This window comes from Podarcis filfolensis (assembly GCF_964270895.1).
Source record: "Podarcis filfolensis genome assembly, chromosome: 1".
In the NCBI taxonomy this organism is placed as follows: Eukaryota; Metazoa; Chordata; class Lepidosauria; order Squamata; family Lacertidae; genus Podarcis; species Podarcis filfolensis.
In genome coordinates, this window is record NC_139604.1 from 88,056,007 (window position 1) to 88,083,521 (window position 27,515).

At 38.8% G+C, this 27,515-nt stretch overlaps 1 protein-coding gene and 1 long non-coding RNA gene across 36 annotated transcripts in view; one reads left to right on the plus strand and one right to left on the minus strand.

Moving 5' to 3' along the window:
• The window catches only part of GPHN (gephyrin), a 233,308-nt gene that overhangs the window by 96,519 nt on the left and 109,274 nt on the right, over window positions 1-27,515 (plus strand). For 20 of the 35 annotated variants that reach the window (XM_083604375.1, XM_083604404.1, XM_083604371.1 and 17 more), the window contains exons 5-6: window positions 4,258-4,296; window positions 21,455-21,549. The exons of 4 other annotated variants lie outside the window; for them this stretch is intronic. In XM_083604375.1, the coding sequence (XP_083460501.1) occupies window positions 4,258-4,296; window positions 21,455-21,549 (134 nt within the window). The remainder of the gene's footprint in view (window positions 1-4,257; window positions 4,297-21,454; window positions 21,550-27,515) is intronic. 11 more of the 35 variants (XM_083604388.1, XM_083604383.1, XM_083604400.1 and 8 more) reach the window with 1 other exon arrangement.
• LOC310759136 lies at window positions 78-27,104 on the minus strand. Its single transcript, XR_014546234.1, has 3 exons — window positions 27,038-27,104; window positions 5,832-5,937; window positions 78-308 (listed from the first exon to the last, which is right to left on the minus strand). It is a non-coding gene; the product is annotated as an uncharacterized lncRNA (long non-coding RNA).

Consider the following 27,515-nt stretch of genomic DNA (forward strand, 5'->3'; position numbering starts at 1 on the left):
GAGGAATCAGACAAATCAGAGAACATTTCTTCTGTTGTTTTACTTTTGGGGGTCAAAATTCCATGGCCATAAATGTATTAGAAATTTTCCCATAGGGATCAATGGAAATTGACAACCCATTATGCAAACTCTTGCCTAACGAACAGTTTCCAAGGAACAGATTGTGTTCAGGAAGCGAGACCTGCGTGTATCTTACAAAAACTTTGTGAAACTACTTGGAATCTGCAGCTACTCATATTCACAATAGTTTTCCTGATGGTCATCATTTCCACAAGCAGGCTAATGTGTTTTGTGTTCTTCACTCCAACCTAGAAGGATATAGGGTTACCGAGTACTGAATCCTCCTAAGACAGAGACACTCTGGGTAAGAGGTTCCCAGATTTGATCACTGCTGAGTCTGCCTATTCTAGATGGGGTTGCACTCCCTCTGAAAGCACAGGTATGCAGTTTAGGGGAACTCTTGGAGCCATCGTTGTCCATTGAGGCCCAGCTGGCCTCTGTGGCAAAGAGCACCTATCATCAGCTTCAGCTGGTATGTCAACTGTGCCCTTTATTGGACAGTGCTAAGTTGGCCACTGTGACATATGCATTGATAACCTCGTGTCTGGATTACTGTGATGTGCTCTATATGGGTCTCCCCCGATGCAGCTGGCACAGAATATTGCAGCCCGTGTGGTAAGTGGTGCTCCTTATCACACTATTGCCTCCCTTATTAGCCACCAAGCCAGTCTTAAGGTTCTGCTACTTGCATGCAACGTCCTAAAAAACTCTGGAGCATGCTACCTGAAAAACCATCTTCCTCTTCACTGCTTGGTAGGGTACTATCATCAGCTAATGTAACCCAGTTAGTTTTGCCACAGCCTAATGATTACCAGCTTGTGGTAACACAGAAGCCAGGCTTTTCACTGGTGGCACTAGTGTTGTGTAAAGCCCTCACTGCTAAAATACAAGAGGCCCAATCAGTGATGGCAGTTCTCCGGCTCATGAAGACACCTGTGTATGCAAGCATTCCCCTGAACTGAACTGAAATTTATTGATTTATTTTATTAAATTTCTATGCCGCACTTCATCTGAGGATCACAGGGCAGTTTACAATATAGAAACACAAAATTCATAACATAGCATAGTAACAAACAAAAACAATACTTCCCACAGTATTGTATTTTATTTATTAAATTTCTGTTGTGCTTGTGCACATACTCTGATGGGACTCATTAATTGAATCCCACCCCACATTTAATAGTATTTACTGATTTTTGAAATGTGATAGCACCACATTATAATTGGCCGGATCAGAGGAAATACAGCTTGTTCTATCATATCATCATGCAGTCTTACAGCACAGCTGTGATATTCATGTCCATATTCAGAATATTTTTTCACCCATCTCTCCCTTGTTAATCCTGCATTGCAGCAACAGAATAATACTGGAAAATTCTAACATTCCTTCAGGATGGGTATATCACATATTTCTGATAGTTGTTGCGCATTAGTAGATCAAGCAGATTGCTGTGGTGTGTGGAACAATTTTCCTGCAAATTCCAAAGATCTCAGAAGCCTGTTCTGCAGTAACTTGGAGCAGGGCTCTCCATTGTGTAAAATAGCATTAATGCTGATATACAACAGGGCCCACTATCTGCAGTTTTTTGAAACCATTAGTGGCATTTTTGTTCGGGCAGGCCTTCCCAGCTTTAAAAATGGGTCTTTACCATGAGTGTCTGCTATGTTAGCATTTTAATCTCATTTTAAACATATTTGCCTTTTTTGTGTTTTTAACTATTTTTAACTCTTAGGTGTAAAATGCATTGAGAGGGTTGCTTAGAAGCTGATTAACAAATCAATGAGAAGGAGGCAGAGGAGGATACATTTTAAAGAAACATATGCTTAGTTATGCATAGTGCAATTGGTTCATTTTATTAGTGGAATATGAATGATTAGAACCTGAATCCTAAATTCATTTATTTCCAAAAAAAAATCTAGTGACTTTAATAACATTTATGTGCCTCGTGCTACGAAAGCTGCTACTTTTATATGTCTTATTTTTAGGCAAATTGATACATACTAGTATAGGCGCTGTGGGTAAAAGCCTCAGCGCCTAGGATTTGCCGATCGAAAGGTTGGCGGTTCGAATCCCCGCGGCGGGGTGCGCTCCCGTCGCTCAGTCCCAGCGCCTGCCAACCTAGCAGTTCGAAAGCACCTTCGGGTGCAAGTAGATAAATAGGGACCGCTTACCAGCGGGAAGGTAAACGGCGTTCCGTGTGCTGCGCTGGCTCGCCAGATGCAGCTTGTCACGCTGGCCACGTGACCCGGAAGTGTCTGCGGACAGCGCTGGCTCCCGGCCTATAGAGTGAGATGAGCGCACAACCCTAGAGTCTGGCAAGACTGGCCCGTACGGGCAGGGGTACCTTTACCTTTACCTTTTAGTATAGCATCTAGAATAGTGACTGTGATTCATGAGTTGATGCTCAATGAGAGAATTAGCTTTTGGTATGATAGTCTGTTAGTTACTTACATTTCTGTTCTCTTGTGGGCTTTCTGTTTATGCTAGTTTTCCTTTCTAAGCGACTTTAATTTAGGTCACAATATGAGGTACAGCAAATGTGCCATATTTTGTTAAATCAGAGTTATGGGATCCATTCATCCTCTTACTGTCACTACATTTATTAATGTCTGCATACACTTTCTAAAAATATCCTTTCAACACTTAAATCCATACTTGCTCTTATTTTGCTTTTAGTCATAAATCTTGTTCTTGGGTTCAAGACAGACTTATCTCCTGGAGTTTCCATCACTAAGCATTGAAATATATATTTTAATTCGCTTCTGCAGTACTTCTGTGAAGAAGTATTATGAGAGAGGATCCCTGTCTTAAATGTAAAGTAATTGATGAATTATTCCACTTATGAACCATTGCTATATTATTGTATGGCAAACAGGATACGGCAAACATGATTCTCATCTTACAAAATTTTCATGTTCTTACATAATAAATTCCTAAGTAGTCTACTACTTCATCTGAATATGTACCCAATAGGCATACAACTTTGGTTTTTTGTATAAAGTACAGTGCATGTTACTTTTCCAGCTGTATTTCCTTGCCATACTGGACTAAATGTGATAGCACTACCATCACTTACTTACTTATTTATTTATTTATTTATTTATTTCCTATTGCACATTGGTGTGTCTGTTTGCACAGTTTTGTCTAATGAATATTTTCATGAAAGTATGTTGATCTATTTTTTTAGTATCTCTTAACTACATAAAATAAACTTAAACTACATTTCTGCCAACATATGTCTCATGCACTCTGTGTGATATTGCAGATTTATACATTGTATTTTGAGAAAGAAAGAGAACTTAACTCCCAGCAGACACACCAACTAAAGTTATCACCAAAGAGTGGTTTTGCCAGGCATGTAGCTGAAACAGTCTCATTGATTCATAATCATACTGCCTTTCCAGAACAAAATGTAGGAAGAATGGATCATACTAGTGTGCTATAAATTAATATATGATATAACACAATCTTTATCCTTCAATTTTCCACACAATGAACACCATTGAATTACTTTACTGATGGTTTTATGAGAACATTCACTAATAATATACATATAATCAGATTTAAGGGTCCTTGTGTCCATTTCTGATTTCTGAGCATGACTTTGCTCAACCGTATGTGTGGCTCTTTGTGGGCAACCACTTAATGAAGGAACGAAAGCTCCCTGGTGTAACTAATTTTCTTAGGAAACTATTGTCCACCTAAATCCCACTCTGAGCCCCAAACACAGATAAATATTTCAAGAAATAAAAGGTAAATTTGAATTTAGAAGAAAGTGTTGATCCGCTTAATGAGATCATTTTGCCACTTGCTACCATCTGCACAGTTCCTCTTTCTTTAAATCAATTCATTTTGAAAGGTTTTTTGATTTTGTGTGTGTGTGCCTGTACCTGTTCCCAAGCGAGATGCCCTCACGCTATATGTAGGCTCTATGTCGTCAAACTCTTCGAAGAAAACTAACTGCAGGTAAGTGATGTTGTTGTTTTTGTGAATAGAGGTGGGAGATTGTGATATTAAAATGCTGTGGGATTTTCAAACCTTTCTCAAATCTCAGAAAACGTTTGCATCTGGGAATGGGCAAAGGTTCTGTCCAGTTCTTGTTGTGCTCTAAGCACGTCACCATCCCTAAATTGACCTGCTTTTCCTTGAACCTGGGAGTCAGAAATCCCTTTTTCTCTTCTGTTTTTCTGCTGCAGAAATTCCCAACATTCCCATTTTGTGGGCTCCAGAGAGGGGTAAGCAACATCTTCAATCCCAGCCAATCATTTCTAATCCAGCTCTTTGCTAGTATTTTGGTTTGTTTTATTTTGAAATCATTTATTAGAAACAATTTTAGACGCGTTCCCATTTCTTTAATTTCCTTGTGGATTCTCATTCTTTAATTTCATTTATAGGAGGGTCCCCAGGCCTCCCTCAGGCACTAGGGCTCAGCCTCATTTCCATTTGTGTGCTGTACTCTTGTGGATTTTCACAATACACTATGTTGATCTAATGCTGTTACTGGAAGATGAGCATCCAGATTCTGGGGTTCTTTCACTTAAAATATTCTTAGTTCCGAAAGAATAATGTCATCTCACTGCCCTGGCAATCTGTTCAAGAGCTTCTCTTTCCTCCTTGCCAGCAGCTTTCTCTGATTATTCATGGGCACAGCCCTCTTCAAACTCTGCTTTTAAAAAATGATATGGCGCTCATTGCTTTCTTTCTGCTTTGTCTACTTGCTGGCTGCCTGGCATTGCAATATACTATTTTGCTGCTTGATTTCCTGGAATGGTCCTCTTCACCACTGACTGCGTGGCATAAGACTGCCCAAGGTACTGCCCTTGTATCCTTGCTGCCATTTGTATATGACTGCTTATAGGCAGTACCTCCAACTGAACTTCTCTCTTTTCACTGGCTAGCATTGCTCCCTTGCTGCTGTGTGCATCTGCTGACTTCATGGAACTGCTGTTCTGATGCTTTGTGCACCTGCTGATTGATTGATACTGCTCTATCAACTTGTTGCCTGTTTTGTCTTTTCCCTCCTGCCTTGTCCGCTTGACCACTAGCTTACATATAACTTGTGCTGCCCTCGGAATCTGATTACACATCAGCATTGCTGTGTTTATGCAATCGTGCTCATCTGCTGATTGTTTGCCATTCCTCTTTTTGCTTCTTTACTGCTTACTCTTCCAAAAATCTAAGTAAAAATGTGAGGAAGTGAAAAATGCTCTGATTGGCTCAAACATGCCCTTATTCAAGCTCACATACCCACATTTTGTAAATGTATTCCTTTCTATTTTCATCAGAATACTCAATCTCAGCCTCTAGATAGATTGAGGGAGTCTGGATCTCATTTTTAGTCTTTTCTTCCATTATTTACCTCATAAAACTAAGATACTTTACAATATGCATAAAGATTAGTAGCAAGAACAATTTATGTTTATGAAGTGGTTCATACCAAACTTACTGAAATGATTTCACTATGGCTACATAACTTAGTTAATTATTTATCCCATCATTTTATTGATAGTGAAACAAACTCAGGCAGATTAAAGTTGGATCTCTTGTTTCAGCAAATTAGGCCATGATCATAAATGAGGGAAGGAATTGCAAGGGTGATGTTTCAATTACTTGATTCTGAGTTTGACTCCCTGTTAAGTGTACCCTAACTTATTTTGCAATGTTGATTTTAAAGAGTTAGGGAGACCAATAGGTAAACATATCTAGTTTACCTATTACAAGAGAGCAAAAAAGCCAGCTATATAACATACAAAACAAATGGCTATCTCACCATTACTAGATATGTGGCAGGTCATTCTGTTGTATAAAGGGCAAATCTGAAAACATCTCACTGTTGACTTAGCTGATGTGATTCCTCCAGCTTATTGTAGTCTATCCTAAAGAAAAAGTAGGAAAAATTCCATTTAATGTATTGATTTAATGACAGAATTGAAGAGGGGGAGGTGTTGCTGAGCAAACCTTTGACCATCACATTCTATCTATAAAAAACAGTTCTGAGGAGTCTGGCAAAAGATATCAGCTTTTTAAAAGACGGTAACTTTTTTCCTTTTGAAAATATTCTTAGTGCAGTCCCAAATGTATCCCAGCTTCAAATTTTCATTCACAGCACTATCACTTCTGTTATAAGTTTCAAAATCTAAGAACCTGCGTTCTTAACTTCTACCTGTGTTCCACACAACCGACATAACTGCTGATACTCTCTTTCCCATTATCACCTAACTTTAAAAAAACATTTCTGCAGCCGGCCAACTAACTGAGAATGTAGTTGAGACTTATATTAATAGCTTCAGACTGAATGAACTAAAGTCTGAATTTTGTTAGAATTTGTGGAGCTTGCAGCACTGGGAAGGCTGGTTTTCTTGGAATATTGTATAGTTGCTTAAATTATAAGGAATTCTAGTGGAAATAGTAAGTTTTGCATGACTTCCTCTAATTTCCAGTCACTGCTCTCTGCACGTTTTTTAATGTCTTTGCTCCTTCCTTCATGCATTTTGAAATGACAACAAATTGTGTCGTATGTGACTGAGTGGCTCGTAGATAAATTCCCATTATCCAATTCTAACCGAAATAAATTTTTGCTTTCCTGCATCATGTAAAAGTTTAAAAGTATAACTGAAAGTGTTAGGTTTCAACTTTTCCAACATATACTATCCAATTTGCTGCTTTTGTTTTTGTTTTTAAAGCCGGCAAACCTAATTGCAAATGAATTATTTGATACTCTTTCAGCTGAAAATTGTAACTGCTGAAATATCAGGGGGGACGATTTCAACAGGAAAGTTACTAATAAAGTAGGATGGACTTTTCAACTGAAATAGTGAATGATGCACACACATTCTCCCAACATAATAGCAATATTTGTTTCATTTTATGAAGCCTGTGATTTTTCACAATTAATGTAAACTTGCATTATTTTTATTTGCAACTTTACTCCCAATGTTATTAGTTTTTCTTGACTGACATTCCTCGTATTCAAACTGATATTCTATTCTTCAGTTTCTTCTTTTTTGAAAACTACTTTGTCTTGTGTGCTTATCAGTTTATAGCATTTTAATTTATTTTAGTCCATTGCCTCTCGTGTCTGACGCCAAACTACAATCTTTCATTCAAAACAATTTTTGTTTGTTTTAGCATCTCTTCCAAGGAACTTTCTCTATCATATTAACCAAAGTTTTTAATATTTTTTAAGGCTGGTGGTTTTCTTATTAGTTTCTTGCAACCACAATTAAAATAAGGGTACTGAATTATTTGCAACATTTTGGTTTCCCAGAGTCCAACCAGAATTTTCAATCCTAATTTCTTATATACTCCTTTTCTTTCCCCCTTTTAAGAACACCCAACATGTGTATGCTATCTTGATCTAGTTTGGACATTTCAGCTGTTTTAGGTTCAGATTTTTAAACACACACCTTTGAAATCCTGAAAAATAAACTCCCCAATTAAAACTCTCAGCTATATCTTTAGCCCTTATTGTTCTGTTATATTTTCCTTACGATAAGCACTTTGTCTTTTTGTCATGTAATCACAAAATATCCTGAGCTCTTTAGAATCACATGGCACCAGAGTTGTAGTTTTATTTCTCATTAAACTTAGAAAATTAATTTATACCTTTGAACCAGTTTCCATTTTGTATGTGGAAAATGTTTGTATCCTTGCTGGCATATCTATTGACAGTACAAAAATTTTATTGATATCTGATCTTCATGAGGCTTCAGAGATTTAATCTTGCTGATATGTGGACTTCTGTGATTTTCTTTTAACCAAGTATTTATTTATTTATTCAAAAAATGAAATGGTGTGTGATTCAGGGCATTATCTTCATCTGAGCCCTACTCTACGGAATAGGATTTAAGAAATTAGCCATACAGATTGTAGCAATAGAACCACTGAGGTCTTACAATATTTTTTGTAAGTTAGATAAAGGTAGAACATCAAATGTAGTCAGTTCAGTTTTTGGCCTCATAAAGATTGTTCTTTCCCCTCTAACCAGGTACATCTCATTTTGCCAAGTCATGACTTCTGCTCTGCCTAGCAATGTGCTGCCTGCAAAGTTCATGGTATCAAAAGCATGTACATATTTTATCCAACATGTGTTGTTTTCAAAGTTTTAGACAAAGCATGCTTGAAGTTGTTGTTCTAGACAATTTTGTATCCACATTGCCTCCACTCAAACATGATAGTTGTGGTTACTAGAGTTGTTTTGCGTCCTGGTGGTGGTAGTTTTTGTTGATATCCTTTGTAGTATTTTCATGGAATATAGGTGATCATTCTGCAAACGTTTTGGAGATTGTTTTAAGCCTTTGAATCATCAGTGCAGCTTACTTTATACCACTGAAGTGTGGGTAGTGAAGTGGAAATAATACTGTTTAAAGCTGAACTTAAAAGTTCAGTATGAGCAATCTTGTTTTTTTTAAAAAATAACTATATTGACATCTCATATTAATAATAGGTAATTACTCATCACCACACAATATATATAGACCATATATATCCGCCCTCCCACCTGCTCAGTCACCAAACTGTCCAAAGGTATTCAGAAGAAGGCCTCTTCAGATGAGAGAGTATCTGCAAACTCTCAACTAAGCCTCCCCTGCATACTATAGTAAACAGTGATGGAGAGAAGGATTATAATGCCAGTTGGAGAATCCCCAGCTGAGAAACTGGAGAATACCTAAAGCATTCCTTTTATCCACAAAAGCAACCTAGCACTTGAGTAGTAGCGAATCACAGCTAAGAGGTATACTGATAATAAAGTTCTCAGGGTCACTTTACACATTTCAGAATTTATCACAACTACGATCTATATACAGAACGAATTTAGATAACATGCATGCAGATAATAGAGCAAAAAACCTGAATGTGTGATCATCACACAACACGGTTGCTGCCTTGCCCTCACAATTGAGGCGGCCCAGGGCTGTGCAACATCATCGCACCATGCACACACGCCCCATGGCATGCACGCATGATGAAGGCATGCCCCACAGTGTGCGTGCATACCCTGCGGTTTGCTGATGTCACTCGCACAATCCGCAGGACGTGCTGACGTGTCTTGCGGATGTCCCCCGGCTTGTGGGCATGACGTCAATACGCCCCGTGGCGTGTGTGCGGCCTCCAGGAGGCGGTAAAGAATTGAAAAACACCTGAAGTAGTGGAGAACCCACTCTGAATAAATTACAACATGAGTTTTTAAACTATCTGAACTATAAACTATTCTAGAGGTTTATGGATTCATGTTTAAACTCTAATTGGCTTTAATAAACTTACTAGACCATGCAAAATGTTTGACCTACCAAAACAGACACAGCCCTAGTCTTTTATGGTGGCCACTTAAGGGCATGAAAAACTGTTCTTCTTGCTTGCCTGACTGCAGAAACAGAACTTAAATAATACTCAGTTTTTTATAGGAAAGAATTATAAATTTATCTGGATTTCAGGCCTTATCAATTTGTGTTACGCAGCACAGAATGTTCAACACAATGGGCTGTAGCCAATGCTCTTTGTCCACTAGTGTGAGGGCTTTTTTGCGGATGAGTTTTAATGTTGTACAATATAGGAATCAAATGCAACAGTTGCTAGCGGAGACTCATTTCTTTTGCAAAATCTTTCTACATTCTGACAATCACAGAAACAAAGTATGAATGACTTGCATTCCTTTTATTTGCCTCTCTAATGTTTAAGAGCGCTTGTACATTTCCCTGTTGGAAGTGGTACACATGTGAACATAATAGATTTTTCCCCCATAGGAGAGTTGTATAAGCATCTTTTCTCTACCAGATCCATGTTTGTGTATTTTATGTATTGTAGTTAAAACATTTCTGCACCACCTTTCAATTAAAAATGCCTAGGGTGGTTCACAATCACTCTCATTGTGTTTAAGGAAAAGAGCCAAAACAGAAAGCATACTTCAAATTTGAAATGAGTGTTAATATCTATAGACTTTCTAGGAATTACCTTTTATATTTTTCTGGCAAATCCAGCATTATTCATCATTGTATATCCACTTTTAGGTTTCAGGAATAAATGTATGTATTCTTTTAGAACTTAAGATCAGTAGCACCTACCTAACTATAAATCAAGCACATATTTAGAACTATCCCCCTTTCACTTGATCTGTTTCACCTTTTCTCAAATATATTTGTGGGTTTTGTCTAAGGTTTGAAATGGCTTTAGTCTCTTCCTAGAGTGTTCTATTTTTGAAACAGAAAATAATAAGAGCAGTTACTATTAAAATATTTTTTGTGCCTTTAGTGACTTGTCTTTTGCGCTATTGTACTTCCCCTCCCACAGTTTTTAGTTTTCTATAGTTCAAAACTCTTTCCACAATTCACCAATAAACTTGTTCCTTCCCATTGTCCACATTGTATTGATATATTATGATTCCGCCTTTTTCTACATGATTAGTTTTGGTGATATATGGTTCTTTGACATCTCATTTACATTAGATGCCATTATGTTATTTCCAGATAATGTTTGCATTTGTGCAAAAGATAATTGTGCATTCTGTAGTCATTTTATACTTAAAAAATTAACTCATTGTATATGATCCTGACCACCTTGTATGCAAATGATTCCCATAGGCAAAATGGAGCCTATGCATGCAGACAGAGTGAATGGCCACTAGGGAAATGTAAAGCCTGTGTGGATTGGAGCATGAGTCATTTGGTTGAGGGTTGGATGAAGGTACATGACAGGTAAACCAAGACTTTCTCTTGATGGCCAGTAGTGGCACCTGCTCATCAACCTTTATGTGTTAGTGTATACAAGCAACTAGGGTGGGGAATGGAGGGGTAGGGAATCTAGTAATTTTATGGGAACCTCAACCCATGCTACACTTCTGGGGAAATGAATTGGTCCCTAGTATTTTTAAGAATTTCCGAAATGTGAAACTACTGTGATGTTAATCAATTTGCACTGTACAGTTGCAAAGGACATTGCCTCAGTAGCATCCATAGTTCAGAGGTTGTACTCAGTCCATTTGTGCAACAGACAGAGGAGAAAAGCCTGTGTAAAGTTTTGTTCAGCTATATGTCAATGAGCCACATTGTAAGCAATGACAGTTAAAGCAGAAATACCTAAAATACACTATTTGATTGAGGTCACATAATGACATTATTGTCGTCAAACCTTAGGATTACCAGTCTTTACTTGTAACTCTTCTAAACTGGCAGTTAAGTAGTAGTTGCAATTTCACAGCTTGCTCACTTTCTATACTCATTATGGCTCAGTCTCTTCATTCTGTATCTCAATTCCCCTGAAGTGTATTCAGTTCTTCTGATCTCAAACTTTCCTCTACTTTTGTTTCATGTAGTTTAACAAACTAACTGTGTAAGATACAATTGGTTGCTAAGTCTATGAAGAAATCGGAGCACAGATTATGTAAAGTAGTTAATCAAATAGAACTTAGGCACCATATTTCAAGTTTTTGTGTATTGGCACAGTATTAATATAGTGACTCACATATCCCTCTGGTAATTTATATGCAGATAAATAAATGAACTTGTTAAGACTGGAGCTAGAAGCACAGGCAAATGCTTTATCTTCTACCCATCCCTGTCCCCAGTGTTCTGCAGTGAAAGTCAAAATGATGGATAAAACTATAGCATTTGACAAATTACTAATAGAAAACCAGGTGGGTATAATTTAGAGTAACAGACACAGCCCATTGATTGCAATACTATCAGTAATCTACAATGTGTATCTTTATAAGGTATAAACTTGGGGGATTAAAAAAACCATAATGTGAACATATTATCTGACACATGCAAAGAATGAGCAAGCTTTTCTTAGGAGGGTCTGGTAGTAGTAGAAGAACAGTTTCCTCACCCAGTTCTCTTATCTGCCTTCATTTTACCCCATCTTTATGTATGCAAGGCCTTTGTGAGTTCCTGTTTTCTCTGTAGTGCAGACAGTCAATAGGCTAACATTAACCAGTTCCTATCTGTACCCCTCTAATGTTTTGCAGAGCCATTCCCTGTGTAACTGTTTTCATGTCCTCAACCCAATGCGCTACACCGAAACTATGTTTTCCTGATCTCAGGGGTTGCCCTGGATGAGTTTCTTTCCCCTTTTATTTTTAGAACCCTACCTCAAATTAAGACCTTTTGACATCATTGAGTTGTCCAACTATTTGATTAATGTGATGTCCATGCAGTCTTTATGTACCTATGGAACTTCTCATTCTGATTTACCAGGACTGAGACGTGTTTAGTTGGAATTTTGCTACTTTTTATTGTGTCAGCCTTTTTTTGTGAAATAAAGCACTAGCTTTTGTGGGTGAAAGTGGATAATTCTGTTTTGTTAAGGGGCAATAATACCTAACTTCTTCCAAAGGACATCCTTTAGAGATCTGGGCATAAGAATAATTCTACTACAGGACAAAGATACAGATACCTCCTCTACAGTCACTATATTTAATGTCACATATAGGATAAAATTGCTTATCTGAGCTTGCTGTCCTTTCCATTTTTAGTCTTCCATAGCCTATACATATTTAATAATTGCAATGCCTGCTAGCTAAGGCTATTTGTCAAGGTCATTTTTTTCCTGACTTGAATTCTATTGAAGGGCTCCCTGGGCTGCAGGATCATTGTTTATGGAGCTATTTTGCATCTTGTACTAGCACCCTCTTCAAAGTGTCTTTCTGCTCAAGGACAAAGAAGAGGGATCTTAGTACATAAATTAAGGTAGAAGTGTTGGTGAAAAGCTTAGAAAAGCATTTCATTACTTGAAGAGTGAGGAATAATATCCTTGTATGTGCATTACAGATTATGTGTACAGTGTATTGTTAAATCCTTGTTTAGACCAGGTTTGGTTACCTACTGGAGCATTCTGAGGCCAGATAGCTGCAGTTCATGTAACTGATAATTAGGAGATTCAGAACCCCATTAGCACATATTATATTATAGTTGTATGAATATGTTGTTGTTTAATTTACAAATTGCCTTTTACATGCAACTCAAGGCAATGTCACTAATTACAATTAAAAAAGCAAGCTAAAATAGTTTTTTAAAAAAACATTCAGCACAAAATTTAACTAAAGCTGGGTTTAAAACAATACAAAATGAACACATAAAGCAGAGATCTTTTCATTCAGGTGGAAAAGCTTGTTGAAACAAAATTGTCTTCGGCTGCAAAGCTTACTCAGGAGTCTTTCATACTTGTCAGACTCTGACAATTCATGTAAATACATTTTGTATCTTGTTAAATTTTGGATTTTCTCAGTAGGCTCTGAAGCAAAGTGTGAATTCTTTCCATTTTGTGTAGTGCCTCCTTGTGATAGCATGATTGGATCAAATCACTTGATCATCATTCTGGGGACCCTAATGAAGGAGCTTACATGCCAAAAAAATTGCTTTCATCAACAATTATCATTAAATAGATAAAATCCAGAGTAATTTTTCCAAAACCCATGGGCAGAGAGTTTCGGTGATCTAGGTTGGGGAAACTGCATCTGAGAGCTATTTGTAGCCTGTGAAAAATAATATAACAAAAGATCCTCATAGAATATCTGGGCTGCAGCCTAACAACACCACAAGAGACCACAATTGATGGGGAAAAACGTTGCCTGAATAAACCTGGTACCATATTATTTCTTATATATGCAGATCTTCTTTTTTCAAATATAGATGAATTGTACTTTTTTTTAAAGTTGCCTTTTGGGACTATATAGTGGGATATTCTAAATACACGCGTACATGCAAGTTTGGAGTGGAATTGCCATGATGAACGCCCCATTAGAACAAGCATTGCAGCTTGCTGGATGGAATGATACCCCTCTTCTCCCACTTTGTGCTGTTCTGGGGGTTATTTTGATCCTCGCCAAGCCAGTTTTGGGGGCACTGGGGAGTGTGTGGGAGGAGAGGGAGGAAAGCCCTGGTTTTTTAAAAAAGTAGAAGCCCTTGCACACGGCTTGTTCTGATAGGACTCATTCGTTGTAAATCCCACCCTTAGTCTTTAAATAAACTTCTGCTACAGGATTCCTTTAAAAATGGCAATTCTTCTTTAATGTTTGTAATAAAATTTCTTAGATAGAATATTAAACATGTCTCTTACTCATGTTCCCAAATTTTACGGTTGTACCAGAAAACAGAAAAGTTGGGAAAGGTTCAGAAAAGGAGAACTAAAATGATCAAGGAGTTGGAGTGAAATGAGGCAAAGTTACATTTTTTTAAGGGGGAGGGAGATGACAGAGGTCTAGATTTATGCATTGTCATATAGAGCTAGTCACCATCCAAGGAGGCTGAATGTTGGAAAGTGCAGGATGGACAAAATGAAGTACAGTCAAACCTTGGTTCCCGAACGCCTCCATTTTAGAATGTTTCGGCTCCTGAACGCCAAAAACCCAGAAGTAACTGCTTCAGTTTTCGAACAGTTTTCGGAAGCCAAATGTGCTACGTGGCTTTTGTTTTGAGTTTCCCTATTGTATTGAGGCTTCCGCTTTCAGTTTTCGGTTGTTGAAGATTTTGGAAGTCGAACGGCCTTCCGGAACGGATTATGTTTGACAACCGAGGTTTGTACAGTGGTACCTCGGTTTAAGAACAGTCCTATTTGCGAACGATTCAGTTTATGAACCCCTCAAAACCGGAAGTAGTGTCCCAGTTTGAGAACTTTACCTCCGTCTAAGAACGGAATCCAAACAGTGGAAGGGCACCGGCGACGGGAGGCCTCATTACGGAAAGTGTGCCTCAGTTTAAGAAAGGTTTTGGTGTAAGAACAGACTTCCGGAACAGATTAAGTTCGTAAACCAAGGTACCACTGTACTTCTTTAAACAATGCATAGTTAAACTACAGAACTCTCTCCCACAAGATGTACTGATAGCCATCAACTTGGATAGTTTTAAAAATGCTCCCTGAGGGGAGTTGAAAAAGAAGAAGCTTGAGAGTTGCCACCATCCAGCTCCCAGAGTGACCCTCCTTCCCCCAACTGCCACCATAGTGGCATCTGAAGGATCATCTTGCCCTGAGGGGAATGAGAAGAAGCAGCAACAGCTTCTTCTAAAACATACAACCCTAGCATTTGGCCATTATTTAGCCCTGCCAATAACAGCATTACCTCCACCAGTAAACTAGTCAGGAATTATTTTCATCTATTAATGATAGCATCTACCACCTCTGTTTCTCTCACAGAACTCCCAATATCTTCCTGCCTCAGTTTGTGGGATGTCCACAAAAACAGATTCCTTCAACTGTAGCTGATCCCCTTTCTCCTTTGCTCCTTTGCCTCTTCTCCACATTCGTTGCTTTCTTTGGCTTAGTCAGAAACTACAACTACAATGGTACCTCGGGTTAAGTACTTAATTTGTTCCGGAGGTCCGTTCTTAACCTGAAACTGTTCTTAACCTGAAGCATCCCTTTAGCTAATGGGGCCTCCCGCTGCTGCCGCAGCGCCGGAGCACGATTTTTGTTCTCATCCTAAAGCAAAGTTCTTAACCCGAGGTACTATTTCTGGGTTAGCAGAGTTTGTAACCTGAAGCGTATGTAACCCAAAGTACCACTGTAGTGTGTAATTTTTGAAGAAATCCTTTATTTCAGAATCATCTTAGGAGGGTTTCAGAGAACCAGGTTGCCCCCCCCCCCCCGCCACCGCCATTGAGTTTTACATCAAGATATTAAGGGGAAAGCACCATCTGCAAAACAAATGGTAGATTATGGCTTAGATCCAGAGTCTCCTTCTTATCTGTGAAACATACACTACTTGGAGCCATAACTATTGACACATTTTTCTCTGTATTCTTCACTTTCCAAATCCTGCTGTCTTTTCTGCCCTTGGATTGCTCAAACCTGTGTCATGTGCATTCGAACTTTTCTTATTGCATCTAGCTCTTCATTTCAGCCTGCTAGATCATTCCACTCAGTGTTTTCCGCAAACTGCCAAGGATAGCTCAGTTTGTAGAGCATGAGTCTTAATCTCAGGGTTGTGGGTTCAAGCCCCACATTGGGCAAAAGATTGCTGCATTGCTGCATTGACTAGATGACCCTTGTGGTCTCTTCCAACTCTATAATTTTATAATTCTCTGTAGATAATTGCATTTTGATGATTTAAATTATGCAGTTTACTCCTTGATGTCATTTTGATACTTGTAATAATAAACAAAATCATTTTGAATTGAAATTGGGCCCTTGTGGTTCATGTTAACTGCCCCTGGTAATACAGGGCCCCCTTCTTTTCATAGTATGCCACAGGTCTTAATCCAAGATCACAAAATACCATAAATCAGTGGCGTAGCGTGGGGGGTGCAGGGGGGACCGGCCGCACCGGGCGCAACATCTGGGGGTTAGGGTTAGGGGGCGCAAATCCACGGGTTAGCGGGCGCAAATCCATGGGTTGGGGGCGCAAATTATTTGCCTTGCCCCAGGTGCTGACAACCCACGCTACGCCACTGCCATAAATTCATGGTAATACACATACACATACAGTGGTACCCCCAGTTATGAACGGGATCTGTTCCGGAGGCCTGGCCATATCCTGAAGATTTCGTAACTGGAGGACCACTTCTGCACACGCGTTTGCCGCGTTCACAACTGAAGGTTACGTTACCCGAAGGTAACGTAAGCTGAGGGTCCACTGTACATCCATCTTTTAGCGTTAAACATATTATCAGAGATACATTAAGGCTTGGTAACATAGCTTCATATAAAATTAAATGTCAAGGAAACCTCACTCCCTGACAGGCTGCTTTTTTTGGTGTAAGAATACTTTTTGTGAGGGAGCCTTCCATCATTTGTGATCATTCCATTGTCCATTTGCAGGCTAAACCAGTACCTTCCAGAAACAGTTTTACCTTGTGATTAAACTTTCTAGAGAGCCTCTTAGACAGTAAGGAATGCTTGCATGCATTTTGCAAATAAATATTTATTGCAGCACGTACGCACTTTGGAATATACAATGAAAATCATATTCTGTTGTTTTAAGATTGAACACTCAAAAAGGATTTGCATCCTGATAAGATTAGAAATGTACTTTCATAGCATACATAGCTATAAGAATGTCCTTAGTCTTAGGCCTTAGTGTTAGTGTTTATTTCACTTCCTAGTCTGCCAGAGAGTGGTAGCCTTTGCTATTTCTAGAGGGCTGAAATGGAGATTCATTATCTTATTAGAACTTCTGTAATCTGACACACTTTTTGAAAATCTCATGAATGAGTTGTATTGATACAGTATATAATTTTCAAAAAGAAAAGTGAGGTTTTAATACTTGTATTTAACAATAAAAGTCCAAAATCATAAGCACATTGTACTTGAAGGACATTTTTTTCTCAAAGCAATAGCAGATTATATCTGAATGGCTAAAGCAACTCCACTTTTACATTATTTCTGTTGTGATGGTTGAATCTTGCACAGGACTAGTCTTGTGAATTTCAATTAGCAATAATTGTTCCTTGGATTAACCTCATTGAATCTTTATTTGAATCTTCAAAATAATCCTTTCTTCTGCCACCATTCTATTCAGATACGGTAATATAAATTGCTTTTATAGTGATGGGGATACTGCTTTTCTGTTTGATAGTTGGTTAATGTTAGTTGATTGATGTTGGTAAATTATTCAACTTGCTCAAATATGAAATCTGATCATGTTCAGAATGTGATCTCTGTGTTCCTCAGAAATTATAACTTATGCTTACATAGCTGGAAACAAGGAGGTAGTTTTGTTATACAGAGTAGTTCCATTAAAAATGATGGCTTGCTCCAGTGGGGTAAAGTCTACATTGTGCAACAGTCTGTACCAACCAAATTGTTTCCCCTCCATCTATCCCTTATTTCAAAGAGGGAAAGCTGTGAAAGCATTTGGACTTTATAATTTGTTTTGCAACCTCCATTTTACTGATAAAATTGGTATAAAGCTGATGTAGTATGATGGTTATAGTGGTTAAGAGATGAACTATGAAAATCTTTGTTTAAACCTCACCTCCACCATGAAATCACTAAGTGAACCTAACTTAGACAACTACTCCCTCCCAGCTTTAGTCCCTATCCACAACATTAGAAGTAATAATAACTGACTTATTTTGCAGGATTGTTTGAAAGAATTGCAATTATATAATGTGAGTGAAGCATTTAGTGAAAACACTATACAAATGTTAAGTACTATTAAAGAAAATAGTTCCAATTTTAATTATTATGGTCATTTTTACTGTTCTTTTTTTCTGTCTGCTACCCAGGACATAGTTCCACAAGAGAGGGTCCTGTGGCACCTTTGACGTTATTGTGACGTAAACTTTCATGAGCCACAAAATCCATAAACCTTTTCATCCTTTGGGTGCCCAAGACTCCCCCTACCACAAACTAACTCTGTAATTTGTTTCTATACAAATTGTAAATAGAACATTACTTTCAGCGTTAATTAATATTGTGTTTAAAAACTGTAGAACTGAAAAACTGAAAGAGAACCTCCTAAAACCAAAATTTACACTGCAGGCATGTCCCGTCCCCCACTTACCCAGGAGTTACGTTCTGGGGCCCCGCATGCATAATTGAAATTGTGAAAAGTGGGGAGGACTCCACTTTAATAGGGAGGGTGTGCAGGGAAGGGGGAGGAGAGAGAGAGAGAGATTTGCACTGTCAATCACTCAGCCTGTGAGTGCCTGAGCCTGCCTGCTTGCCTGAGGGGTGCCAGTGCACATGGCAGCGGTTGGCTGAGGAGGAAACCCAGTAGAAATGGTGCCAGGTTTGGGGTGCGGATGTGCAGCGGAGCAGCAGGTGCCGGGAGAAGGTGCCTCCTGCTCTGTGCTGCTGATTGATTGAAGGGCACCTTCCCTCGTTCAGACAGCACCCCCAAGCAACTTCCAGGCAGCAGCCCTGGCCAAGGAAAGGCCTATTTATTTATTTAGCGACGGCCTGCATAAATGCAGGCACCTGTGAGTGGAATGTGCATAAGTGGAGGGCCCTGTACACGCCGGTCCCACTTTATGAAAGTTTGCTATGGGAAAATTCACTTATCTGAACACTAGGAATTAGTACCCAAACCTCACCATACACAGCACAGATTCAGATTCTTTTTACTTCTGTAGTTAGCTGCGGGAAGGGGAGCAACTGGACAAATCAGAGAGCTTTTTTCTGAGGTTTCTTGGGGAGGTTTTTTGGGGGGGGAGTCAAAATTCTGTGGTCAGGAGCACATTAGATTTTTTCCCTTAGGAATCAGTAGAAATTGTCAACTCATTATGCAAACGCTCACCTAATGATTGATGTCATTGGCATGTCATTGTCAGTGGTATTAGGAATACAGAAAGCCAAGTCAGGCCATTGGTTTGTCTAACTCAGTATTGCTGACTAGCATTGACTATCCATGGCTTCAGGCTAGGAAAATTCTGAGCCATATCTGGAGATGTCATAATTTGAGCCTAGAACCTTCTGCATGTAAAGCAGATGTTCTCCCACTGAGCCACAGCTCAAATATAGCATATTATATGGTCTATAAAGTTCTAATTTCCACAGGGTAGGCCTACCTTTGAGAGCATTACATGTGAACTGGGTCTTAGAATCTCGTTAGAATTCCCCCCCTAAAAATGTTAAGTAATTCAACAACTTGCAATTTCCCTACCTCCCAAACAAGTGAAACAGCTTAAGTTTATGGTCTCAGGGGAAAGACACCATTTTCAATATCAAAGACTAATGAACTGAAACATAGGAACACTCATAGTTTGGAAATGACCTCATATATTTCATGCAGGAGAGAGCTAGGATCTGGCTGCTTAAGTATGCAACATAGGGCAGAGGTAATACAGTCCAGAAATCTGGAGCAAGGGGAGAGGTGTCAGAGTGAACCTCAGGATGACTCATGCTGCCTACTTTCTGTTTGGGCTGCAGCCAAAAAATGTCCCTCCCACACAGATGACTCCAGTGGACTTCCCCTTTAGTCCAAGAGATAGCTACAGTAATTGTATTTGCCTTTACCGGGGAGAAGAGAAGCTAACAGGCCACCAGAAGTTTAGCTTTAAAGCTTAGGCTTGAAGAAAACAGACTCACTACAAGGGATGGAGTTATACGTCTTCACTCCTGAAACCAAGTAGCTTTATCCATCATGCCACTTTTCTCCTTCCTGCCCAATTGCTGGTTTGAATTTGAGCTGAAGATTTGTTTAGAAGACTAGAACACATAAGCAATCTGATCTAGTTGTATTTAAGTGTTTTTCTCCTTTTCTTCCTTTGTCTCTTCAGTCCATAATTTTCTATCTATTCCTGTACTTGATAAGAGTTTGGGGTTTGATTGGTCAAGGATAATTTTAACCTTCTTTGAATACATTTTATTAAGTTTAGGTTTCATTTTAAACCTAGCTTTTCTTTTCTTTTAAAATAGAAGTTTACTGCAATTGAAAATATACTATTATTTCAATTCTAAAAACTGCCCCATATATTTCCTGACATCTCTGTTGGAAGTTGTAGTTCCTTAATTGAGGAATTTCTTATACAAAGTAGGTTGGCAAATGTTACTGTAGCATGCTGATGATGATGATATCTTAGCTTCTAAAGTGGAGATATAGCAGGTTTGAAAACCATTGATTGCAAGTCATGGATGGAAGACATGCATTCTTGGCAAAAGATAGTAACCATTTTGAAAGGTTATCTAAGTCATTACCTTTCATTAACCATATGCACTGTTAAGGTTACTTAGATTTCTGTGAGAAATCTACTGGGCCAGGTGAGGCTATAAGCAAATCAAATCTATTATTTGCATGGCTTAAGTATTTTGTGGCCAATGGTTGTTAACCATTCGCAAACTAAATGTCATGTTAATTGAGCATCCTTATAGTTACATAGACTTATTTTTGCATAAACAGATACACTGGCCTCATTCATATGTCACATTAGTTTAAAACAAGCTATGGTTTCATGTAAGCATACTGGTGCATACTGCTGAGAAGTTATTGTGCCTCTCCTCCCCCGCGTCCTGCTGCTGCTGCCACTCATGCAGTGCTATTTTTCTAGAAAAAGAGGTGCCGGAACTCGCCATTAACACCTCCCTTGTTCTCTTATTATGGCTATGGCACCGACTTGAGAAACTTGAGTCAAGGTTTGGAGTTTGGCTTGTTTCCTGGTGACAGAATAGCAAGAGAGGAACAGAGTGAGAACTTTTCAACAGCATGCATTAGTTCACTGCATTAAACAATAGCTTGTTTTTAAACTATGGTTTAATTTGATGTGCAAACCTGACTAGTGTATGATCAGCAGAAAGTCCTAGAAATTGTAGTGGAATGTAATGCAAGCTTCCACAGAAGCTAATCTTAGTGGATGAGTGTTTACTGGTTATATGCCCTGAGTCTGTAACATTCACTACTGAAATTCATGCTACATAGTCTTCAGGAAAAGGACGGAGATTTCAGTTTTTATTTAGTTTTATATTAATTTTACTTTCTTTTTGTTGTTTTCACTCAGTCTGCTGTTTAATCTTTGATTACAGGCTACTAAAGAAGTAATAGAACGAGAGGCCCCAGGGATGGCCTTGGCAATGCTGATGGGATCACTTAATGTTACACCTCTGGGCATGCTCTCTAGGTAAGAATATTAACAAAAATACCATGAATTATTTCTCTAGAAATATTTAAGGTGGTGGAATGGTTGCATTGAGCAATACATTAATACTTGGCCCCTTCATCATTTTCAGATTCAGGTAGATACACTTTTTTGAGGCTCCTGATTTATCCTTTTGGGACCTCTGGCATGTTAATAGGCCAGCCAATATTTAAAAGTACTTTAGAAAACGAGTTAATGGTTTCAGTGTGTTAAAAAGTAGGTATCCATACCAGATCAATTTTACGTAGGGGGACAAAGAGAATGTGGGTGGATGCCACCTACAAAGAAAAGTTCATTTTCAAAGTCACATATCAGTGAATGGCATGGGATAGGCTATTTTTAGGCTAACTGTCGCATTTCTGAAAGTGATGAACTGATTTAGACATACTGTACACCAAGATGAAGGTAAGCAGCTGTGCTACCACATATATAATAGCTGTAGTAGTCTCACATTTTAAGGGTGAAGTGCCATAAGGGCAAGAGCAGTAAGCACACTGGAAATTGGCCAAAACATGGCTTTGGAAAGCAGAACTGTTTTAACCATCCCACACAGCTATTTCAAGTCTACTATATATTTAGCAGCCAACATTTTTCCTACAATTGCACTGAATGTCTAAGTCAGATAGATACTTACAAAATTACAGTGAATACAGCCATACCTCTTAAAACAGTTACAAGACAAAAAAACCACATGAAATAAAATAAACAGCATATAGATACTAACTTCAGTGTTCCTGACCCATGTCATCAAAGCTGCTTCTTGTTAATAAAGGTAACAATTATGTACAATACTGACTTGCCAAACTGAGGCACATGGCCTATGGAACATGAACAAACCATTACATTTTATTTAAAAGTGATTTCCTGGTTATTGTGGGAGGTGATGTAAGCTGGGTAATTTAGAAGAGGGTTTATTCTAGCTAGGAGCTGCAGGCCTACCTTACTGTGAGTTCTCCTTTTCATATTTTTACCTGCTTTCTCCTAAAATAAAGCTTTGTTGGAGTTTTGATGCCTCTTGTTTGAAGCTTAAAGGAGTCAGTGTGAACTTTGTATGTTTTGCAAATGGCAACAACAAAGGTGCACTATGTCACTCACAACATCTAACAAGTCAGAAAAGCTGCTAAATTTTGCTAAAAATGATAATACCAATAATGTCTAATAGATTGGCCAGGTTTTCTGGACAGCATTTTATTATTTATACCTCACCCATCTGACCGGGTCTTCTAAAAGTTGTATAGTTATTTATCTCCTTGATACCTGATGGGAGGGTGTTCCACAGGAAGGGCCCTACTGCTGAGAAGGTCCTCTGCCTGGTTCACTGTAGCTTCACTTCTCACAGTGAGGGACCTGCAAGGAGTTCCTTGAAGTTGGACCTCTGTGTCTGGGCTGAATGATGGGGGTGGAGACACTCCTTCAGGTATACAGGGCTGAGGCAGTTTAGGGCTTTAAAGGTTAGCATCAACACTTTGAATTGTTCTCAGAAACGTACTGGGAGCCAGTGTAGATCCTTTAGGACCAGTGTTATATGGTCCCAGTGGCCATTCCCAGTCACCAGTCTAGCTGCCACATTCTGGAATAGTTTTAGAGAACTTAAATGCTCAGTTGTGACAATTCAAACTTTGTAATCTGAACAATTTATATGAGAATTACGGAAATCTTGAAAGGGATCACAACAGGACATTGCACCTGGAATTATTCACCACCTTGTTACTATAACTCACAAATTTATGTTCACACAAGTTGGTGTCATTTCTGATTATTACATTGAAGTGTATTCTACAAAGGCTGCCGCACAATCCCCTCCAACGTATTTGAAGGGGCCAATACAACTTGGTGGGGTGCTTGATGTGCAGCTACTGCAGATATGGAGATAATGTATTGCCATGGATGAAAATTTTGCTAATCTAGCCCACTTTCTGTCTGATGTTCTCATAAGAAGAGGTGTAGACAGCTGGTGACATCACCAAACCCGATGAGGATTGATCAGCCAAGAGAGACTGTTCCAATCTTTCAGTATGTTGTGGAGGATTCTACTCTTGCACTTCCTGACCACAAGAGCAACTGAAATCTAACAACTTGAAAATGAAGGTGCTTTCAAATACAATTGCACGTCACTGCCAAAACTCTTTTGAAACCTATAAAGAACTTGCTAAGCTTCCATGGCCTAACAGGCTGTGGCATAGTATCATCTTGCAATAGCCATGGAAAGATGCCCTGCTTGGAAGATACTGTTTTAAAGCAACCTCATTACTTGTATTGGATGGGATCAGTGTTACTCAGATACCAATAGACTTCTGTCATGGAATCCTAGAATTGTAGAGTTGCAAGGGACCATGTTGGTAATATAGTCCAGCCCCCTGCAATGCAAGAACCTCAACTGAAGCATGCATGACAGATTGCCATCCAACTGCTGCTTCAAAACCTCCCATAAAGGAGAGTCCACCATCTTCGGAGGGAGTCTGTCCTGCAGCTCTTACCATCTAAAAGTTCTTCCTAATGTTTAGCTGATAGCAAAAGCAGGCCCATCTATATATGACTTGGCCAAAAGGGGTTTGGTAGACACTGTAAATTGGGAGTGCTTGCAAAGGCCCTTGCACAGCATTTCCCAAGTTCCCAACAACCGTTTGTTGGTCACTTGGGAAGTGCTGCTCAGTGAGTTTTGCAAAATGCTTTGCTCAGAGCTTCTGAAGCACCTGGCAACCAGCTGGCCAAGCCTTGACATTTGTGATGTCAGGTGCAAGGCAGGTGGATGTGGCTTGGCCAAAACAGCCTTGCGGCCAAATGGGGAGGCCTCGCTGTCCAGATTTGACCCCTGGGCTGGAAGTTCTCTCCCCACATCAGATTATAAGAACTAATGTTTAAAATGCTTGAAATAGCTATGTGGAATGGTTAAACAGTCCTGCATTTTGAAAACATGTTTTGGCTACAGATTTCCAGTGCTTTTGTTGCTTGAGACCTTATAGCACTTCACCCTTCAAAGATAGACCTTTGTTGTCAGCATATGTTTGTTAGCACTGCTCCTTACCTTTTTGTGCATAGTGTCTTTTAGATCTACAACAGTTTTTTTTTTCAAAAATAGTGTAACTTGTGGCACATGGTGATACATTTCCTAGAAAATTATCTTCAGTGCTATATTTAGGGTAGCATTCTTCCTTCTTTGTCACTCTATGTACAATTGAACTGGCAATGCTAATATTGATTTAAGTTTTTTAAAATGACATTTTGATTGGTTATCATTGGTAAAAATTAAAAATGACATCGAGGTGTTTGGTAGGGGAAAATCTGGTTAAGGATCTTATTCTGAAACTTTCTTGTGAATCTGCATGCATAAAAACATTGCACTTTTTATACACTACTTCAGCTGATGCAGAGAAATGCTGACTTGCCTAAGGCTGTCTAGTGAATTAATGGCTACTAGCAACTTCTTGGCTTGTTCTTTCATTCAGTAGCCCTGCTCACCTAGCAGTGATTTTCTTATCATGGACACAATCCAGAAAAGTACTGTATTGTAAGTTTCCCCTGAAATAAATTAACTTCTAATGTAGTCATACTTTAAGATGGCATGAAACTTGCTCATTAATTAGCTGGTAAGCAGTATTCAACAGAGAACATACATAAGCACTGTTCCTATAAATATAGAAAATAAATAAAAATGAATAATTTAGTCATAATAAAATAAATTATTTATAGTCATTTGCTAGTCCCAAAACTAGCAAAAAACAAAGCTTGGTACATATCCCTGTATTTTTATGAGAATTTTTCTCTCACTTTGCCTCCACTAAACTCCCAGCTTTCTTTATAACAACTGCTTTATAACAACTTTATAACAATAAGAGCAGTTGCTAAGAAGGGTTTATTTTTTTAATGCCAGAGGCTGCATAAGTGATATGCACATGTGTTGTCGTTGTCATGGGATTGTGGCCTGTCTGTACATGACACAGGTATAACTGAATTGGTTCATGTTCGTGAGATCTCAAGGAAATTCACTTTACTAAGTATTTGTTAGAACAGTCTTCCCCAGCCTGGTGTCCCCCAGGCCCAGATGTTTTTGGCTACAGTTTCCATCAGCTCCAGCCAGCCTAGCCAGTCGTCAGGAATGATGGGAGTTCATCATTCAAACCATCTAGCACCAGATTGAAGAAGTCTGTATTAGAGAAAATTAATACTGTGCCTCTCTTGAGTTGAACATAATTATGGTGGGGTGGGGGAACAGAGATTAGGTGGTCACATTTAGCTTTCAAGATGAATTGTAAAATGAAATACTTAAGTATAAATAATTCAACAAGAACACATTGTGAGTGTTCTATAAAAGTTAGTGTTTCTGCTCTTTCCATGGCAAAGAAGACTGGCAAATAATGTTGTTCATTGGGTTTCTTTCCTATCATTATTTTATTGTATTTCTAATTTTTGCAGTTAAAAGGGGGAAATGTTAAACGAATTAAAAGTAGACTCATTTCCAAAACTAGACAGTTCATTGTAACATTCAAGCATTGGATTATCTTTATTCTCCTCCTTGCCGCCAAAGTGGCAGTGAAATTGTCATTGTGTATGAATGTGATTGGGATTGTGCGTAATGTGTCCGTTAAGCAGCTTAATTAACTGTAAATCTCATAAGACTTTGAAATATCACTGAGGAACAAAGACTTTTCTCGAAGTACTCTAAAACGGGGGTGGGCTTTAAACACAGATCTGCCCATATCACATAGAGGAGCCAATCTGTGGAGCCTTTGGATTTGTCTTGCATATTCTTCCCGTTGGCCTTGCTCACTCTCATGTGATGTTAGTGTTAGAAGGCAGAGAGTTCCCATTGTCACATGGACAGGCAAATTTCATGGGAATGGCAACTGGAAAGAGGCTAACCCTCACCCGTGCATTGCCACCCCCACCAACAATTATATTTGCACAGCAGTTAAACAGAAAAAGCTCCTATTGATGCCCACGGGAGTTTTCTCCCTCTAACTTTTAGAAGACATCTGAAGGCAGCCCTGTTTAGGGAAGCTTTTAATGTTTGATATATTACAGTATTTTAATTTTTTTTTTTTTTTTGGAAGCTGCCCAGAGTGGCTGGGGAAGTCCAGCCAGATGGGGTGATATAAATAATAAATTACTATTATTATTATTATTATTATTATTATTATTATTATTATTATTAGCTTAATTGCCACAGGCGGGGGGGATAGAAGGGGGAGGAGAGCAGAAAAAGGGCATGATGGGGAGAATGAAATGGTTGTAGGGAATGTGGGTGTGTGTGGATGGATTTGCGTATGTATGAATACAGAGATGGGAGTGAAGGGTGTACTTGTGTAAATAAGAGTAGCTGTGTGAGAGGGAGACGAAAACAGTATGCAAGGTGGTGATGACCTTAAATTTAAATAAGTTCCCCCCCATATAAAAAGAGAAGGGGTATCTCTTTTTTAAAAAGCAAAGGGGTGCATGGGTGAGGAGTACAAAACCTCACCTTGTTGTTTACCGTTCCACACTCCCTTTCTCCAAGTCCTTTTCTCCCGACCAATAATACTTCTGAAATTGGAACCCTGATAAGGAGGAAAATGGGGTGGGGGAAGAGATTGCAGGAAGGTGATTATGTGAAGGGAATACACTGATATATTACTATCATGTCTAGTTCAGGCTTGAGACTTTGCTACTGAATGGTTACCAAAGCATTTACTCTATTTGTAGTTATATTAACTTTGCTTGCTATGTTGCTAATGTGTTTGATACACTTACTAGGATGAGGAAAATGACACAAATCTGCTTCACAGATGTCAAATGGCATTTCCTTCTTTGGAATCCATCTTCAAGGTCTATGCAGTTTCTGTTGGTAACTTGAGGCTGTGTTTACTCAGTTACTTTCCTTCATGTGATTTCAGCTTAACATGCTTGTTCAGTAAGACTGTTCAATTACTGTGTTGAGGCAGCTCCAATTGCAAAAATTGCTTCTGAATGTA